At 38.0% G+C, this 21181-nt stretch overlaps 1 protein-coding gene across 7 annotated transcripts in view; it reads right to left on the minus strand.

The window, feature by feature from the left end:
* The window catches only part of FGF13 (fibroblast growth factor 13), a 281106-nt gene that overhangs the window by 107745 nt on the left and 152180 nt on the right, over window positions 1-21181 (minus strand). For 4 of the 7 annotated variants that reach the window (XM_075187305.1, XM_075187304.1, XM_075187306.1 and 1 more), the window contains one exon: window positions 11017-11184. The exons of 2 other annotated variants lie outside the window; for them this stretch is intronic. In XM_075187305.1, the coding sequence (XP_075043406.1) occupies window positions 11017-11184 (168 nt within the window). Of the gene's footprint in view, window positions 1-11016; window positions 11185-14955; window positions 15053-21181 lie in introns of those variants that run through there. One more of the 7 variants, XM_075187301.1, reaches the window with a different exon arrangement.

Raw genomic sequence — 21181 nt, forward strand, 5'->3', positions numbered from 1 at the left:
TAAAAGAAAAAGGTCATGTCTGATTGGTTGGCATGGATATAGCACTTTTCCAATGTACCAGTTTTCATAATTGACTTTGATTGGGTTTTACTTTTATAAATAAAATTAAGTTTGGGGCTCCCAAGTTTTTTGTGAAGATACAAGCAATAAGTTGGACCTGAGTGGGATATGATAATCATACTATAATGATTGTGTAACTGTATCAACACAAGAGCTGTCCATGAATTCTGCATAAAATGGTACATTAGAACTCTCTGCTTACTCTCCAGAACTCTCTTACTGGTTATCATTGGAGCAAGAAAGCAAAGACCAGATGGTTATTTTGGCAGACACTATATTTTTTAACATCTTTCAGGTCCTAATTGTAACAATGCAATGTTTGACCTCATGGTCACAAACAAGAAGTAATTTGCTCTAATGTCGTAATATCCTCGTGAGATTACAAGGCAGTGATTATTAAGAGTTTAAATTAGCAGTAAAACCTGCAACAAAATACTGCACCTTAATTAGGAAAACTTTCTAGTCCAACAAGATTTTATTATGATTTTATAAGGCTAGTTACTTTGACCATGGCTGCAAATCTGGCAAAAACTGTGATCTAGTATTAATATCCAGAAAAAAATATAATTCTGTAATGTAACACGAAAACCCAGATAATCAGAGAACAATATAACCAACAACATGTTCTAATCCAGCATTGGCCTTTGTTATTGATCTGTGAGGTCCGACATATAACACCTTTTTTTTAAATAAACTCTATGAAAAAAGAACTATTCGCCACTTAAACAAATTCTTAAACAATATAAATCTTTTTAGGTTCAAAGAGAAGCACACTCTTTCATTGGATCACTCAACCAATTTAGAGCTGAACAATAGAGCACATGTACAGGGCCCAGGAGATTCGGCCTATTTTTGCCGCTATTCGAGCTGTGATGATTATAATCATCAACAAGGATCTTTACAAGTGTAAAAAAATAATAATAATAATTAAATAACATAGCCCATAACTCTCGAAAAACAGTTTGGCGCCAGCGTTCACATCCTGGTCTGGTTACAATTAATTAAGAGGGATTGAATAGCATGGGATCCCCTGCAAAAGTTGTAACCTGCACCAAGATATATTAGGAAAACTGCGGTGATGGACACCCTATCATCGTTAGACTAACCCCAGCTTGGTTACCATAATTTCTGAATTTCCTAAGGGGATCAAGCCCGCAAAGAAATTGCCGTCCCTCCCAGGGAAAACCAGCCTGGTGCTGATTGCACTGGGGCTCTTCCCAAATGCCCAAACTTTTTTTTAACTCATGGATTACTAGAAGACATAAAAAGAAGATCACTAAGGATTTCAGTGTAGAATATAAATGGCAAAGTATTTATAACAAATTGCTTTTGTGACAGTGTGTATGTCTTTAAATTCTACTTACAATGTGTCACTCCAGGATTCAGTGAGCCTTGGCTGCCAGGTCATTCTGACACCTGTAGTTATAGAAGCATCAGCACCACAGAGAGAATGACGGCAAACAGCTCTATACCAAAATCTTAGACTTAATTACACATATAGCAGCCTTAGAAACCCAGCAGAAAAGATTCCAACAGGTTACCTTACTTTCAGATATTTTTGTTTTGGGACATGATTTAAATTATATTTGTAGTGATCAACTTTAATACATACTTTGCAGATTTAGACAGAGATATAATGAGCACAGAAGCAAATCTGGTCAATATTTGGCATAACTCATAGAGCACCTTTTAAAACCCATTAAGGACAAAATGTATGGAATAAGGCATTCCTCAGAATATATAACCAATTATGACTAATAAGGCACCTATAAATCATATGAGGAATTAAAACCATACAAGAATTATGCAAGAAAGAATACCTTTATAACAAGAGATCCCCCACTGTAAATAAGCAATTGTGTGAGTAATTTAATTCACCCATTACCCTACAGTAGACTATTATGCAATCTCATTCTGGGAATACCTTGGGCCTGGACAGACTAAAAATGCTATATAATACGACCTTCCAGGATTCCCTATCACCATTACTGTTACGAGTATCCAATGTCATATCACAAATTAACTACTTGCAATTATCCACCTACCTTTCTCCTTTGTCCCTTGTCTCTCATATTCTCATTTTCCCACCTGCTCTCACATCTATATACACTTCAACTTACATATGTTATTACACACAAATGCCTGAAGATAATCTGGAAAGAATTACAGATAATGCACTTCTTCAGCAACCTAGACAAGGAGAGTTTGATGTGGGACATGTCGCCTTAGAGGACTTTTGTATTGGCATTTATCAACTGTAAAAAAAAACTACTTTCTTATGCATAGTAGGGTGTAGCCCCAGCGCAAATAGGTATTGTTAAACAAAGCACGATTTAATATGCAACAATTAAACAGCAAGAAATGAGTGATCACTCCAAAACAACCAATAAATTAACTAATTCAAATGGATATAAAGATATTGGTTGTCGATAATGAATAAAGTTGAAAAAGCAGTGCTGCTAATATGCAGCTAAAAGTGCATACCATAATTCAAATGTCTAAACCCATGCGCTAATCCTGATTGACAAAATCCCAATCCGATAGTAGAAATCAGGACTGACATGCAGCAGTAGGACGTGGAGAGAAAGCAAACCCGAAACGAGGAGCATAAGTGGATGAGACAGTCATAGAGAATATCGGCAGCTGGTGACAGTCTGGGAAGTAAACTTACCCCCCTTGCCGAATGACTTGCCCGGTTCCAAACCTCAATCCTTCCCTGTTATGTAAGCTCCACGTGAGTCTTCTCCTAGTGTCTGAACGATGCCTCTATCCTGACATCAGGCGTCTGGAGTTCCCAACTGAATGGAATAACTGATGTCGAGATTGTGATAGTCGAGATTACTATTGTCAACAGTCACAGTGTCACCGGTTTAAACATGTCAACAGAATGAATCTATCAATATTTACACAGTGTCAACAGTATAAGTGTCGAAATAGTCATCGTTGCCAGAATGACAACATCCTATCTGGAGGTGGGCTACATTAAACCAGATTAGGAACATGGAAAGCATCAGACTATCTAACAGAAGCCAACACACTCTGTTCCAGCAGACACGGAAGGCATGGTAGACTTTTAGGCTTTCAGAAGACATAGGAGCCAGATGGCAAATGAGAAAAAGTAGCAAATAGGTGATGCAACCCAAAAACATTGCAAAATGTCCAATACCTAAAGATTGTTGGTTGCACACTTGCTGGCCTCACCAAATGTGAATATGTCTATATGCCTATATAAATGTTTTCATCTTCCTCATCCCTTCCCTCATACCTCTTCCTACTATATCTTACCACCACCCCCTCCTTACTCCATTAGATCCCTCTCCTTTCTCTCTTCCTTCAGTCCCAACATTAGCCTTTTTCCTGCTTTTTTTAATTATTTGTTACATGTTATGGTTAAGAAATATACACACAATTAATTGCATAAATAGCTATATATTTTCCTTGTCAAATCTTTTTCTAGAATATGTACTGAAGTCTGGAAAGGAGTTGTTTTAAAAAAATACTGTAGAGTGTGGCAAATAAATTGTCAGTTCAAGGCAATGCAAAGTTATATGTGTTTTTAGATTCTTGTAACAGGCTCATTAAATGAAATTACATTAGACAACCTGCTTGTGAAGTTTCATCATCATCAGTCGATGATGATGAAGATGAAACACTCTTGCAACTAGGTCCAGCCGCCATTCAGCGGGTACATGATAAGCGTAAAAAAATAATTGCTTGCCCCAGCAATTGAACCTGAGAACTTCAACTTATCCTAATCTCCCACCGCCTAAAAAAATAATACTATTAAGAAAATTACTGCTACTCCAGACAGTGCCACGACTGCTAGTTATTTGTTCCCCTAAAACATTGCTACCTATTTCCAAGAAAGATTCCAATTCAAAAAATGAAAGCCATATGATAATTGTTCCTTTGGAAATCTGTTCAAAGTGACATCGATAGCATGGTGACGGTCAATTGCATAGTATGTGAACTAAAAACCAGTTGAAATTGCCATGAAACAAAGTTCAGAATGTTGATTTTGATCCAACATAATGAAAACATTATATTATTGTGGGAGAAACACGCAAAACCTTACAATTTATCCGTTCCAAAATAAAAATAACCATGTTCACTGTTAATCTGGCATTGTTGTCCTTACTGATGGGCGCGAGGCTGACAATGATATATATTAATCATTCTGGGATTAAAGTTGCAATAATGCCAATTGTGAAATGCAAATTGTAAATTCTCAGTTATCGGCAATTGATGTTTGTAATAATTACAAGAGGAAGATTACATTTTTTATTTGCGCAGTCTCACTATCTAATCTTTTTATGTCTGGAGGTCTATTCTGAGTTTTATATTAATCTGTGGTCACATGAGACAGACCTATCTATTTGCATATACATTAAAATAATATTTATAAATATGATATCATTTTATTTTAATCATAGGATCTCTCATTAATATCTGCAGATTAGAGGCACAGCTAAATGCCGCTGGGCATCAGGTCAAAGTCCGAGTCTGGGCCTCCTGGCCATGCAGAAGCACCGGCATGACCTTTGTAGTAGGTATTGTAGAATGGATAGGCCTGATAAACTTGTGGTGAGTCAAATTGCACACATCCAGTTAAACAACAGTAAAGCAAAATGATTGGCTCACAAGGACATTGGAAATATTAGCATATTGGTAGACAAAATATACATGTGTGTTGTCAGCATAGGGCCAGCTAGAGGGCCACATAGGGCAATTGCACACATAATATCTTATTTGATCACAGTGTTATTTAAAGTTGGACATCAAAGTCTTTAATTTTTATATACATATGATGATAGTGATATATGAACAGCTTTGGCTACACCCAAACACTAAACATAAATTGTGTAAAAGGGAATTTCACACCTACTTTTCTATTGTCTAGAAAATTATTTTTTAAGAACTTAATCACACAATATATTAGTTGATTCTAAAGTCTACATATGAGTTGAAAACAACAGCTGATATTTATCAATTCACTTGGAAGCTTTTCCATCCACCCTCCCATTGCTATTCACTGCAGCATCTCTTGGCAATCAGCCAGGTCACTGATAGATTATTGCACTTTGTTGCAACACTATTGCAGAGGACTGCAAAACAATTGACTGTTAGTGCTACAAAGAAGCTGATAATATTAAATCTTATTTTTCACCATAAGGGAGGAAAACAGTGAAAAACAATACTAATGAACTCTCTTAATATCCTATTTTATATATATATACTAACTGAAGCCGAAGTCTCTGCACTCATCTTATCATCTCACACTACAACCTGTCTACTCAACCCTATTCCCTCCCAAATACTCCGCTCCCTCTCCTCCACTGCTTGCCGTCCTTTAACTCACCTCTTCAACCCGTCTCTCTCCACTGGCACATTTCCATCCTCCTTTAAACATGCGCTCATCTCACCTATTCTAAAGAAACTATCTCTCAATCCAGCCTCTCTCTCCAACTACCGCCCTGTTTCTCTCCTCCACTTTGCCTCCAAACTACTTAAGCAATAACTGTACAAATGCCTGTTTCACTTTCTCCTCTCTCATTCCATTCTCCACTCTCTGCAATCAGACTTCCGTCCCCAACATTCTACTGAAACTGCTCTCACAAAAGTGACCATTGATCTACTTACTGCAAAATCTAATGGTAATTTCTCCATACTCATTCTCCTAGACCACTCTGCTGCTTTTGATACTGTTGATCACCCTCTTCTCCTACACACCCTTCACTCCATTGGCCTTTGTAACACAGTCCTTTCCTGGTTCACTTCCTACCAATTGAACCGCTCCTTTAGTGTTTCTACCTCTGGCACATTCTCCCCTCCACTCCCACTATCTGTTGGTAATGTTGCTAATTCGGCAACCAATACAACCTCTAAGCTGATGACACCCAAATCTATATTGCTTTCCCTGACCTCTCTCTTTAGATACTATCTCGTATAACCATCTTTTTGCTATCTCCACATGGATGTCCCAACACTACCTAAAGCTCAGTAGGAGGAGGGGCCCTTTTGTCTTAAAATATTTGCCTAGCTGGTAGTGCCGCATTACACAATGTTAAAATAATCATTATTGAATTACTGGACTCACGTTTTTGTCATTTACAAATGAGTGGTAGAATTAGCTCATCATGGGTTCAACTCTAGGCAGAAAGGGATATTAACTCTAGGGGGTAAATGTATTAAGCTCCGGGTTCTTCAACACCAGCGAGTTCGGCGTCTTCAGCGCTTAAATTTAAAGCGGCCCTGCCTTGTAAAGGGAAACTTCCCTTTACAAGGCAGCGCCACTTTAAATTTAAGCGCTGAAGACGCCGAACTTGCGGGTGTTGAAGAACCCGGAGCTTAATACATTTACCTCTAGGTCTCTCTGAAAGTGTTCACAGTCATGCTATAACCTGATTATTATTATTACTGTGTCATCAAAAAAATAATCCTTGTATTACATAGACATAGAATTTGATGCAGATACGAATAACTTGGCCCATCTAATCTGCCCATTGTATTAATAACCTATGGTAACCTCAAACCCTATTTGACCCTTTATTCTTTACAAGGATATTCTTATGTCTGTCCCAAGATTGTTTAAATTGCTCTACTGTATTAGCCTCTACCGCCTCTGATGGGAGGCTATTCCACGTATCCACTACCAGGCGCGGGCTGGCAGTTTTCAGCATCGCGTGACAAGTGATGTGGCCGACAGTAGTATTCGGCCAATATAATGCATCCACGGAAAGGGAGAGGGAGGGGGGGGGGGGGCGGCCGGCCCGAACAGCCGCTGCCCCCCTGTCCGGTCCACCCCTGTCCACTACCCTTTCTGTGAAGTACTCTTTCCTCAAATTTCCTCTGAACCTACTTCCCTCCAGTGTCAGTGCATGTCCTCGTGTTCTAATACTTCTCTTCCTCTGAAGAATGTTTCCCTCCTGCACCTTGTTAAAACCCTTGATATATTTGAAAGTTTATTTCCCTCCTCTGCTCCAAGCTATACATATCAAGATCTTTTCATCTTTCTGGGTAAGTTTTGTGCTGTAGGCCATGCAATGGTTTTGTCCATCTCCTGCTGCGCCTTCTCCATTGATTAATGCCCAGGAGCGCACGCAGGGGAGGTTTCTGGGTCTCCAGAAACCCCTCCCCTCCACTAACGAAGTGCCCCACACAGCGGCACTGTACTATATAGCAGCCGCGGCGCTGTCAAAGAAGCATCCGCGGCGGTACTGTACACCGCCGTGGATGCTTCTTTGACAGCGCCGCGGCTGCTGTATAGTACAGTGCTACCAAAACGATTATGATTTTTGATCATAGATCAAAAGAATTTGTCAATGATTGCCATTAACTTTTTTATTTTAACGTATTTTTGTGCTGGATATTTCAGCCAACATGTTTCAAATCAGATGAAAAAATGAATAACAAAGATTGCAAATTATCTTGCCATCAATTTGGGAATATGATTTTTATTTTTATTTTTTTAAATAAAATGATGATGGAAATGACAGGTTCCAGGCTCAAATTCAGCTGGCTCCAGACTCCCATCCCTATTTATATGTAACCAAATTTAGTGGACAGTGATGATGGATTCATAGCCAGCTGTACTAGAGAGACCCACTAGCAGGTGTCCAAATTTATCCAAAAATAATTTGTGGTGATATTAACTTATTGTAATAGTTTAATTATATTTATTTCTTAGTGAAATCCTCATTTCTCAAAATGATTCCTCCCCCTGCTTGTCAGTAAATCACCGACATACCTATAAAATGATCGCTAGGTTGGAGAGACCTGTCATATCACTCATAAGCAGCTATTCAGTAGGTCTATGTCACCTAAACCAGGATATTAGGTGTGAAGGACTGTGAGAGAATCACTGTTTTTTTGGTTTATTATGTTTATTAAAAAAATAACCCTCTTCCTTGCTGACTTGATGGCTAACAAGATTTAGTTAACCATAGACTCAACTAGCCATCGATCATTTATACTACAAGCCAAGCCAATGGTAACATGAGGTGTCCAGTTCATAGATTTTTGAGCTTAAATTCATATAATCCAATTGAAAATCAGATTTGCAAATATTTGTATTAGTTTGTTTTATAAATTAGGGGTTATCTTTCTGCTAGGAAATTAAGGAAAGGAATAGAAATAACGGAGTATATCACTTAGCTGAAATACTATCTTCAAATTCAAGTCACAATTCAGATACAGGGGTGCTCAATAATGCAGCATTTACTTATACAAGTGTACCTATAATATTGTAAAATTTGATCCATCACTATTTGTCAACTTTTTTCTTACATTACCTTAGCCTATAAACTCTTAGAATGTTTACCATGTAACCCATATTCTGTAAGTGTGAAATAAATACCAAATGTGATGTCATTTATATTTTTACTAATTTTTCTAAATGTTATTTTGAGATTAATTTAATAGAATTAGTAACTCTTGACTTTGTCTAAAGTGCTTCTCTGGTGTATGCAGGGATGTTTGTCCTCCCTTTGTCTCCCCCAAAATAACTTCTCCTCTCTCTCCAATACCTGCATTGCTGCTAGTCATTGCAGGAGGAAGTGCTCAGTGCCTCCCAGACTAATCACTTAGTGCTTCTTCCTGCTGCTGCTAGAGCCTCACAAGTATACTGATGACTGACAGTAACAACATGGACTTTACACAGACAGGCAAAATGATGTGGGTGTCACCAGTTACTTCCTCATGTACTGACAGGGGAAACAGAGGTGTGAATGTGTTCTGTAGGCAGGGGCGGACCCAGACATTTGTCCTACCCGGGCGATTTTAGGGGGGGGGCGATTTAGGCCACGCCCCCTTTCTAATTTCTAAGGCTGCCGGCGGCTGCACAGTATGTGCAGGTCCGCTCGGCAGTGACAGTGTGCTGCCCCGCTGCTCTGATTGTGTTTAAAACACAATCAGAGCAGCTGGGCAGCACACTGTCACTGCTGAACGGACCTGCACAGTGTTCAGCCGTCAGCAGCAAGCCCCTGCTAGGGGGCCCCGATCGCCCTCCCCCCTGGATCCGCCACTGTCTGTAGATAGGGGAGTAATGCATGCTGTTGAGAAGAAAGATCCTCTTCTTTGTCTCCCCTAATATTCTGCCACCAGGGATGAGATTCTTACCTCGCCCCATGGTAGATATGGCATAGTGTAATTGTACCACAGTTTGATCAACCATATTCATATTCTCTATTCACAAGATATTATCATGTACCAAGTACCTTTCCAGATGCCAATAGTTGGTAACAGAATTATTGTGGTCTTCTCAGGCCTAAAGTCTGCAAGCTGATTGTCACTAGTGATGACTTTTTCACATTAATAATTGTCCATTAATACTGGACTCCAAGGGGTAAATGTATCAAGTTGAGAGTTTTCCTGCAGGTTTGAAAAGTGGAGATGTTGCCTATAGCAACCAATCAAATTCTAGCTATCATTTTGTAGAATGTACTAAATAAATGATAGCTAGAATCTGATTGGTTTTTCAAACCCGCGGGAAAACTCTCAGCTTGATACATTTACCCCCAAAGCTTTTGAATCTCAATGTGTTTCAAGATTGACATTTTTGTGTCTTTAGTTCATCATTTGTAATTTGTTAATAGCGCTATAAAAATGATAATTGGGACTACAAGCTTCCTGAATGACTATTAAACGTCTTCACAGTTTTTACCTTATACAGCAAAATGTCACCCTGCTGTCCATCATCAGCAGAATAAGGTTATACATTCACTTAACCTCAAGTCATGTATTGATTTTCTCTCTGATAATTATTGTCTGTTAATTTTGCATGGCATTTAATAACTCTGACACAGAAGCTCATAACTGCAGATGGTAATGTACTCTTTTATGATCATGTATAAATCAATGTGATGAAAAATATTAAACCGAATCAAAAACTGCAGGCGATTGAAGCACACAGCTGTCACTAAATTATATTTAAGACTTTATAATAGGCAATATTTTCATTAAAAAAATGATAGAAGCACTCCACATATATAGAAATAAAACCTAGCTATATAAATATATATATTATTTTCAGCTAACTGTATTACAGATTGCAACATCAATCGCTCTGTGCATCTAATACAAGTCCCGTGAAGAATTTAGCCAACACTGTTCACCTTATTAACTGTATTCCTGTAATAGCCAACTGAAGGGGGCTATATATATATATATATATATATATATATATATATATATATATATATGGGCACTGGGAAATCTCATGGATTTAACTGACCTCTAACGTAATATTTAAGCATAGATAGGTATCCTATCAACTATGCACAGTTGTAACCCATTAACATTTTACTTGGTATTACAATAAATTAATCCAAACCTTTATTGTTCCTGAAAAGAAACACAAACAGAAACAGGTCTCCTTTAAGATGCACAGTTCTTTTGCATGCAATTTATTCATGTCCAGCGTGCATTACAAACACATTCTTCTCTTGCTTTTTTTTTTTTTCGGAGCGGACGCTAAACTTTAAATTATTACAGCAAGTGCAGAAGCCTTATGGGGAAGGGAGGGTCATTTGTTTACAAGTGCCATACTTCAAAAAGAGGTGCATTACTTCAAATATCAGAAGAAAACATGAGGGTAAATGCTGTTTAAAAGAGCAAGCAAATTTAGCAGCCAAAAAGGGGCAGTGGTGATGATGCAGACTGCATGGATAAGAAAACAGTTACATCTGGGAAAAGCCAAGTCATTTTTCTTTCGTTATTTATTTCATTTTTTTGTATAATGCGTATACATGCTTAATATCATACAGTGTCCCTTGATAGACTGTATAAGACACTAACAGGCAAGCAGGGGGATATGATATGAAGCGCATTATGTTCCCTGTGTCATTCCTGACACAGGCCGGGTGGGGGGGGATGTACAGCACGGGATAGGGACACGAACAGTAGAAAGTAAAAAAAAAGGAGGGAAACGAACATAACATGGATCCATGGTGCACAAACCTTCCGGCTCTGTGTTTTCTTTGAGGTGCACTTGCTTCAGAGGGCAGCAGAAGATTTCGTGACATTTAGCACGAAATGGGGACTCTTTTTTCTTTAAATCCGCTGACTGGATGGAATCTTGCCGTAACATAATGTACTCTTGTGTGCCAGGGGGAGCGTCATCCAGAACTGTGGTTACCACATAACAAAATGAAGTTAGAGCTGAATATGAGAATCTAATAATTTCTTAGAAAATACGTTCTATGTTATTGCCAGTGAAAACATAAAACTTTAGAAGTAAACAATATAAGCAGAATGGAAAAAAATAGCCCTGGGAAAATATCACCCAATGTGATCGATAGATCACTACATCACTCAGACACGGAACTATATGAACACCAGTAATTATGACTAGGACTGTATGCAGCTCGTTTTCCCCTAGGGAATGTTATCCAAAAAATAGTTCCGCCCCGGAGTTTATCCTGTGTTGTATATTTACATGGAGTGGAGGCAGACATTAGTGGGCTAAACTACTATTCATGAGAACACAGTTTCTCAAATTAATAAAGACCAGTGACATGTATGAGGTATATAGTGGAGGCAGCCATTTTGTGCGTTAAACGTATATTCATGAGAATGCATCCTATTAATACACTAGGAACAAGCCAACCAATTTTCCTTTGAATTGATGGGTGGCATTCCTATGAATAATGATTCAGCATAGAAAATGGCAACCTTCACTGTGTGTAGGCAATTGATGCCCTGTACACCAAAATAAATATTTAGGGAAAACAAATAATTGTATGGTGTCATATTTAAAATACCTAACAATATTTTATCCAAGTGGATACTATCCAGCCCAGTGAGAGAATTGTGATTCGTTATATTGTACGGTTATAGTATTGTTAATTAACAGTGGTGTAACATAAAGGTCAAATGTATGACACAAATTATTACGAGAGACATGACTAAAATTATTTGTTTAGAACCATTATAAAATGCATCAGGAGAAACGACATAAATCATTTTAGGAAAAACAGAAACAGTGAAACTAAATAAACAGTAACACAATATAATTGGCCTGCACAGCATTAACAAAAAAAATGTAGTCAACTTTAATATGAACATGCAAAATGGCAACAGTGCTCAAATAAATATAACTGTGAGTCGTTATTAATTGTAAAAGTAATTAAATGCAGCCGACAATTGTTTTCTGTAAAGGAGGAACAAGTAGCATGTGCATTGTGCTCCAAAATGAAAAACCAAACAACAACTATTTTTCCTAGTTGACAAGCAGCGTTCGTTTCAATGAACCTTTATTTCACTTTTTAACTTTTACAAGTAGATACTGAAAACAGAATTGGAATTTGACTATCTTATTTTAGAACCCAGTCACCTAATCCGCAACACAATTTATAAACACTTGGTTGACGTCATGCAGCAAATGAAATAATTTGATTATTATGGCTGAGAAACAAAATGTGATATTTAAATTCATAACTTGATCATGTATCTGTTTTGTAATGATAGAAAAAAAAAATCTACCTTCACAGTAAAACTTGAAAACTTTATTCATTTCTAGACTTAAGTCCTCTTGTACCCTACGTGAGGTGTATCACCACATCTCAAAATGTGTTACATGAACACATTGGTATCCCAGTAATCCACACTTTCTGGTTATGCATTGCCAAAAGTGTATATAAAAATAGTGAAATATGTAAATTATTGCGAAGCATTGCAGTTTATTTAAATATTTAAGGCAGAAAAACATATTGCGCTGTAATTTGTTTTGTTTTTTTCAGTTAGACTTTGACAGAATGGGATTTTGCTGCAGTAGAGAGCTGGCAGAATGTTAGTTTGCTGGAAAGTGTGTAGGTGCTATTATGTATACCAGAGAGAGTAAATTATGGAAACAGCCATGTAGCAGACGGCTAAACTAGCACACCAGACTGTTTTGTCTGCAGTCTAATGGTAAATAACATATCACTTTATTTCAGCCACAAATCAACACATTTAAAGTTGTCAAAAGTCTTTTGAAACGTATCATTCCAGCGAGGGAGTTCCTGTATAACTGTCTCTGACAGTGTCTTTCAAATCATGTCTTTTTCCCTAAAACCAGTTGAATCTAAAAAACACATATCTTGTAGGACACAAATGTTTCACACAGTGCTTAACAAAAAACCCTTAGAAGGTTTATGTGAGCCCCACATGATATGATCCTGCATCTTGGCCCCAATGTCCAGGGGGCGCATTAGAGCACAATTTGGTCACACACAGAAGTGGACAAATTGAATGAGATCTAGGGCTAGATTTAATAAACGGCGGGTTTGAAAAAGTGGAGATGTTGCCTATAGCAACCAATCAGATTCTAGGTTTCATTTTGTAGAATGCACTAAATGAAAGCTAGAATCTGGTTGGTTGGTTGCTATAGGCAACATCTCCACTTTTTCAAACCCGCAGTTTAGTAAATATACCCCCTAACCTTTCTACCCTTGTAAGATGGGAGTTGGCCAATCTCTTTAGGAGTGACAGAGCTAGATCCCGCAGATAGGCCAATAGAGGTCGTCTGCAGTCATCTACTCAATGTATTTACCAGTATCTTAATCCAATCAATTCCCATAAGATTATTATCAGGCATTAGGGTTTTTTGGGGCGCACACATGCTGTAATATTGGATGTTATTCCTATTTCTGTTTCAAAAAAAAAACCTGATTAAAGTGGTTTTTTTCCAGCCTACCTATCATGTGCGCACGTTGCTGCTAATGTATTTTACACAAAGTGAAAACGGTAATTTTTCCTATAATAAATGTAGATGTCTGTTATGTTGGAAGCCACAATCATGCACTCTAGCAAGCTTCATTATCAGAGTATAGTTTAACATTTTCTCTGCTTCCTTTCAGTTTCTCCGTTTTAGAGGCTTGTTTTTATTCTTATCATTCTAATAGAATCTTTTCTCTCTTGTGTCTATTTTGTTAGTTCCTTCTTCCGCCTGCTAATTCACTTTCATCACAAATGTTTTGTTTCTCCATCTACACCATCCCGTTCTTTGAGATAAACCAGGCTCACACAACATCCCAGTTGTAAGGTCACTTATTGCATAGGAATTAAAGTAATCAGAAGTGGAAAGCTGGGAGCCTTTGTCCCACTGCAGAAATAATATGGGGTTTGGGAGCATCGTTTGAGTTTCTATAAATATTGGTGTTTCCTGGTCAGCAGATGAATTTGCAAATATAGAGCTAAAAAAAGTTTAGAGACCTAGTTAAAAAAGAGAAAGAGCCAACAAGATTTCATCACATGGCCTCTGTCTGACATCAATAAGCACTCCTTCGCCAAAATGTCATTGCTATTTTAGTGTACTGTAGTGGCAGGGAAGAACTGTTCAGCTTCTGCTAGAAAAACATATTACTATAGGCATTTGAACACATTCTAATTCCAGTGTTAGTAGTCAAACCAGGGAATACTTGCCAACTCTCCCGGAATGTCCTGGAGCCTCCCGTGTTTTGTGAGACTCTCCCGGACTCCCGGGCGAGTGTGGCAATTTCCCGGATCTGCCCACTTCACTAGGAAGTGCCCACTTCCTAGTGAAGTGGGCAGAATTAGCTCCCAAATGCAGCGATTCCCGGTGAATTGCGGCGGGTGCAAAATGACGCGCATTTTGGGGGCCCGCCCCCATCATGCCCACCTCTCCCGGAAACCAACTTTGTCAAGTTGGTAAGTATGAACCAGGGTGCAGGGATATACTGACTGTTTACAGCCCTACTCCTCACCACCCAACTATGGAGTGCCTGGAATCGAGACAGTGGCTACAGTATGATAGGGAGGTGTTGTGTCACAATGGGGCTGTAGTTTTTATATATATATATATATATATATATATATATTATATAATAAAATATAATCAGATTATATCATGTTTTCTTTTACATCATTTGGACGGCCAGGTGCACGTGCATTGTTTACCTGGGGAGGAGATGGCACCAGGATGCACTATGGGAAAAAGGCAACTCGACAGAGGTAGTATGGAGCTCTGGGCAATGTTCTGTTGGGAAACCTTGGGTCCTGGCATTCATGTGTTACTTTGACATGTACCACCTAATCAATCATTGCTGCAGACCGAGTACACCTCTTCATGGCAACGGTGTTCACTGAAGGCAGTGGCCTCTTTCAGCAGGATAATGCACCCTGCCACACTGCAAAAATTATTCAGGAATGGTTTGATGAACATGACAAAGAGTTCAAAGTGTTGACTTGGCCTCCAAATTCCCCAGATCTCAGTCCGATCGAGCACCTGTGGGATGTACAGGAAAAACAATTCTGGAGCCATGGAGGCCCCACCTCACAATTTACAGGACTTAAAGGATCTGCTGCTAACATCTTGGCACCAGATACCACAGGACACCTTCAGAAGTCTTGTGTAGTCCAAGCCTCGATGGGTCAGAGCTGTTTTGGTGGCACGAGGAGGACCTACACAATATTAGGCAGGTAGTCTTAATGTTGTGGCTGATCGGTGTATATACAGCTCATTCATACTCTGCAAAACTTTTTTTTGTTGCAGTCTAACAATTAGATAGATTTGAATTCATTAAATGTTCCATTCTTTCAGGGTCAGAAAATTTCCATAACTAATGATAGCTTAAATTGTTTCATAGAATATACAATTATTGCCTTCATAAATTTTGCAGTTGGTGTGCTTTTTCATTTCAAGTATAGAGGGCGCCATCACTTCATTTTTGACTTAAAAGTCATTTAATGAAAAATACTTCAGCCTGAGCCGGCAGTAAATAAAGATATATATTGTGCATTCCTTTGTGCCCCTGTTTTGCGAGGACAGTTCCATTATTTGCCAATGAAAATGTACTCAACATTCAGATACTAGATAAACGAAGATATCATAATTAATAGACATAGGATACTATTGTCGGCGTGAAGCCTAAAAATACATGGGGTGGCTTTTATTTACTGAAAATATTGCTTATCACACATGTATACCATTTTCTGGTTAACAATTAAGGGAGAGCATGTGATATGTGGTGTATGATATTCAGTAGTTATAAACGATTCCTAATTTACAGGGCAGGGACACAGACAGATTTATACCTGGAAGTATTCCTATTTTTCCATAAAGACCAACTGTACAGTATATTTTTTCTTATTGTGTCTATAACATACATTACTATTATTATTATTAATTTTTATTTATAGGGCGCCACAAGGTGTCCGTGGCGCCGTACAGGGACAAAACGAATTACAATACAAGGTGAGACAGCACAGTACAGTAAACAGTAAGCACAGTAACTCAGTATTTCATATTTCATTATCTATTTTTATCTGTCTAGGTTAATATAAAAATACAAACTCAAAAAATGACATAACAACTAAGGGGTGGCTGGCAAATTTTAGCCCTGAGGGGCGAGACTCGGCTCAGCAGCCTATTGGGAACATTTTAAATAAAAAAAAATATAAAAAAAGCAGGTAGCCTACTGAACCAGCCCAAAGTAGCCCAATATGGCTTGCCCTGGGGGCAGATTCCCCCTTTGGTCCTCAGCCCCCCAGCCCAATAACAACTGTGTTCAGTGAATATTGTACCAAGATCAGCCTCGACCCTTACATCAGGATGTTATTCATACATGCCAACTGTTAAGATTTCAGCCCCGGTAGATCCGGTGGAGAAGTCATGTGACAAGAGGTAGGAGAGGGCGTGGTGACATTGTCACTATAAACTGGCATGGAATAGCAGGGTCTGTTATTTGGAAACCTATTCAGAAAGTTCAGAACACCAGGAAGTAAAAAATTAAATCTGCTTTCCTGTAATAATGCTAAATACACAGACATGGTGGCTGAGGATGCTTTCCATGGTCACTGCCCTAAACGTTTTAATGAAAAAGGAAATGCCAGGTAGTGTGTGGAAAGACATGATATAGATATATATATATATATATATATATATATATATATATATATATATATATGTATGGTACTCCACGTTACAGAGACCCCACCCTATCTGGAAATGTAATCAGCAGATTTAACAGCTGTACATATACCACATGTTGAAAATCCCTGAAGTGACTGGCTAAATAGATTTACTTAAATTGGATCAATTTGTTTAAGCAGAAGCACCAATTTCAATATTTAAATAAGAAGCACCAATAAAAATCAATTTTAAAAAAACTATGCAAGGAAAGTTTTAAACAAGCCATCGCTCGATAAAAAAAATGCAAACTTCCCAGCACTAATTTATGGGTAGGAGCTGTGTACCAATTAGCAGCAGGATTTTGCATTTTAGATGATTTTATTAGGTGTACTGTTTATATTACTATTTATGAGAGGTTACCAGTAAAACTTGCAAATATCTTGCTTGATGCAGGAGACGGGTAGCCAATCAGACAAGGATAACTAACTGCACTAGCACATCCTTGGTACAGAGCGTATTATTCATCAAAGTGGGTGAGCTGACATATTACACAACACACCGACAGCTCTCCAAACAAACAAAGACAAAATGTTCTACCACAACCTGTAACACAATTACTGCATGCTACACTGAACCCTTACACATACACAGATGTACGTCATTGTTCTATCACTCTCCTCAAATCATATTCAACAGTTTGGAAGTTCATTTTGACACTCTTCTAATTGACAAAGGAAAAATTTGTAACCTAGAGATACTGCCCTCTTACTGTGTCCGTTCATTCCCCCCTATTCCCTCGCTTTACCCCCTACACCCTCATTTCTGGTCGTTCTGTTCCCCATAATCCTTTGTAACCTTTTAGTACTGCAGATAACAAGATTTTAACCACTTAGCGACCACAGAGTATTTGTTCATTCATGACCAAAGCAGGTTACATGTTTGGAGATATGTTGGTTTCACCAAGTAATATACCTTTTCTCTTTCTAGGTCTATCCAAAAAATTCTATATTCCAAAAATATATATATATATATATATATATATATTTTAATAAATATATTTTTTATTTCATGGGTTTTATATCGGGATACATTGGGTAAAAATAGGGGAAACATTTTTTTCCAGGGAATTCAAATTTAATTGGCTAATTCTGCCAACTACAGAAGTATTACAAAGCCGGACAGAGTAAAAGGCCCTAAACATTCTTAGTGAATGGGGCCTGTTATGTGCATACAAACATTGGAGTGACAATGCCTCTTTTGTGGCGTTAAGCTCATGTGCATTCTGCATGACATTTTTGCATGAGTACCTAACACCTAGGTAAAATGTGTCAGTTCATGTACAATTGTCATGTACCATTGTTAACACACTTTTGCAGGAATGAAGAAGAATTAAGTACATTTTTATTAAATTATTACTATTACATAACATCAATACATTCTTCCTACCTCAACCAATAGACAAGAAGTTATTAATAATAACCTTGAGGGTGGCAATGGATTGAAACCATAATGCACCAATGAGTGATAGCTTCACTAAATGGGGAACAGAGTCTGAAGTCTGAAATTCCAACTCTGATGCAGTTTCTCTTTATACAGTCAGCTGCTTAGCTCCAATTAAGGATTGTGTGATGGGTGGATAACGAGATTCTGCAGAGTTTATCTGCTACTTTTTAGAGGGTTCAAGACCAAGCAGTATATCTGGCACTGAGAATGGTGCTGTCTGGTGATAGTGGGAATCAGTGTGCATCAGTGTGCTGCACTATGGCTTCTTAGTACAGAAGGGGTCTACTAACAATAATACTTTAATGCCATCCCTGGTACCTTTCTGCATTTCTGTATGTCCTATCTGTGTACCTTCAAGGTACAGTGCTAGCAGCTTTCTGTATTGGAAAGACTAAAGAATACTGCAATGCAGCACTCAAAAGCATGTTTTATAATATTTACGTCTGTTGAAAAAAGAAAAACAAGTTTATAAATGATACACTGATGTTTTATATAGGAATGTAAATTAATATTAGTATATTTAATATATGTCACAACAATGTTTATTGTTTTCAAATACACACCATTTAGTAAAGAAAAGAATAGAAAAAATATATTATTTTCATTGTTCTGTCATCTAAATTTGTTACAATTGTTATCTAAATTTGAAGTTCCTTTTGTGACATCTAGCTTTCCATGGAAAATCATTTACGGTCACAGGAGAAGCATCCTGATTTTTGATAGGTGACCGATATGTATGCAACAGGTGTATGCAGCAATTTAACAGTGCACTGCTGGGCCCCATAGTAAAATTTGCGCAAGGGCCCCGCAATGCCGTTCTCGCCTCCCAAGCCCCCCATTCTGCTCTCAAAAGAGGTCCGGTGGTGGGGCAATTTTCTATTGAAAACTTTGTTTATTCAGACAATTCATTCAAGCTTTCCAAACTCATTAGCCAACCTTTAAGTGGCCATGTTTTTTGCGTACAAAACATTTACGTGCTTAATGTTGCTGATCATTGTTCTTACCCTAATTTGGTGTCTTTAATGCTTAATTTGTTCAAGGTGAGATTATATGGGTTTTTTTTATAAATAAAAGTCGACACTAATAATAATATTAATAATGACTACATAAACATATTTGCAAGAATATAGTAAGTTTATAATGACACATTTGCCCCCAGCTGCTAAACAAAGGCCATTCAGGTCCCTGATGGCCATGGCAGCTGAGCACAAGATGAAAGTGAGACATATGACATCAAAACAGTCATTGGGACACTGAAAAAGAGTTTTATAATCTGAAGGATATGAAAGAAAAGATGTAGAGCACTTTATTACACATGTCATGGACTAATGCAATCAGCCAGAGCTGGAACTCTAAGATGAGCAAAATGTTTTTAGAGGAACGGTTCATAAAGTCAAGCTGACCCACCCTTGTACTCCAAGTGTAAAGATGAAAAATGGATGTACCTGCTTTACTATGTAGACAATTGAATCATTGACCGCTAGGAAGACAAATAAATCACAAAGTATAGTTCTCAACAAACTCTTTGAAACTAAGGTCTGGGGAGGTTTGACATCCTGTCTCAGTACTGGTTTGAATTGATAGTGCCTCCAATATCAGAACTTTCTTTCTTCTTCTTTTGCACAATATTTCCAATATTCAGATTCATATAAAGAAATATGGGAGCTTTCAACTCAACCAGAATGCTTAAATCGACTCAATGGTCTACTAGTTTTGGATGACAGAAATCAAAGGTGCATCAACCCCAATGGGCACAGCCTCCCTGACGTTGGAAGGAAAAGTTGGGAGCATTGCTCTATGTGGGAACGACTACACGTCCAGATATTGCAGCAACAATGGGATTTCTTTGTAGACATGTGAGTAATCCTTGTCAAATGGATTTAAATGCAGTCAAGAAAGTCATGCACTATATAAGTATACTCAATACATCTGAAGTTGTCAGCAAAATGTACCTAAAACTCTATGTGCTATGTTTATGTGAATTGAGCTGGTGTCTCCTGTGAAGTCAAGAAGTGCTTACTTGTTCAAGTGAAGGGATAGTCAAATCCAGCAATAAAACAAGTGTCAAAGACATTATCCAGAGGCAGAATAAGTTTCAGCAGCTTATGTTAGCCCAGATGTGAATTGGTTTTGTGAGCTGTTAACAGATCTTGGAGTCAACAACTCAACCAACAGTAATATATGAAGACAAGCAAGGGTATATCAAGCATGCAAAGAGTGAAAAGATCAATGCTAGAACCAAGGATATTGATGTAAGACACCACCCCCTGGTGGAACATCATGTGATTTTGTTTGTTTAGTGTGAGACTGACAAGATGATAACTGATGCTTTGACATAACCCCTACCAAGACCCACACTTGAAAAACTCATAACAAAGATGGGACTATCATAATAAGTAGTTGTTGACTTAGTGGTCCTAGAATAATGATTATTGTATCATTATGCATTTTTGTTAAGTTGTTCATAAAGTTAAAAAAAAAAAGAAATCGTAGCCAGTAAACTAGAAACTAGATGTGTGCTACAGCACCATAAGAATCAGTTTGTAAGGTTTGTTCTAGAACTATAACCTGTTCTTAAACTTCAAAACGCCTGGACAATGTCCAAAATTATCTGCTCTAAACACAGTTGCTTTTCACAAGTTCCAGTTCTAGAGCATAGTTCTTGGAACTGGGTCCTAGCTCCGGAGCTGGTGCACTGGCCACCTCCGCTCTGTAACACAAGCAAGTCATATCAGTATTAATATAATTCACATCAACTGGACAAACCAT

The sequence above is a fragment of the Mixophyes fleayi genome, chromosome 9, assembly GCF_038048845.1.
Source record: "Mixophyes fleayi isolate aMixFle1 chromosome 9, aMixFle1.hap1, whole genome shotgun sequence".
Lineage (NCBI taxonomy): Eukaryota > Metazoa > Chordata > Amphibia > Anura > Limnodynastidae > Mixophyes > Mixophyes fleayi.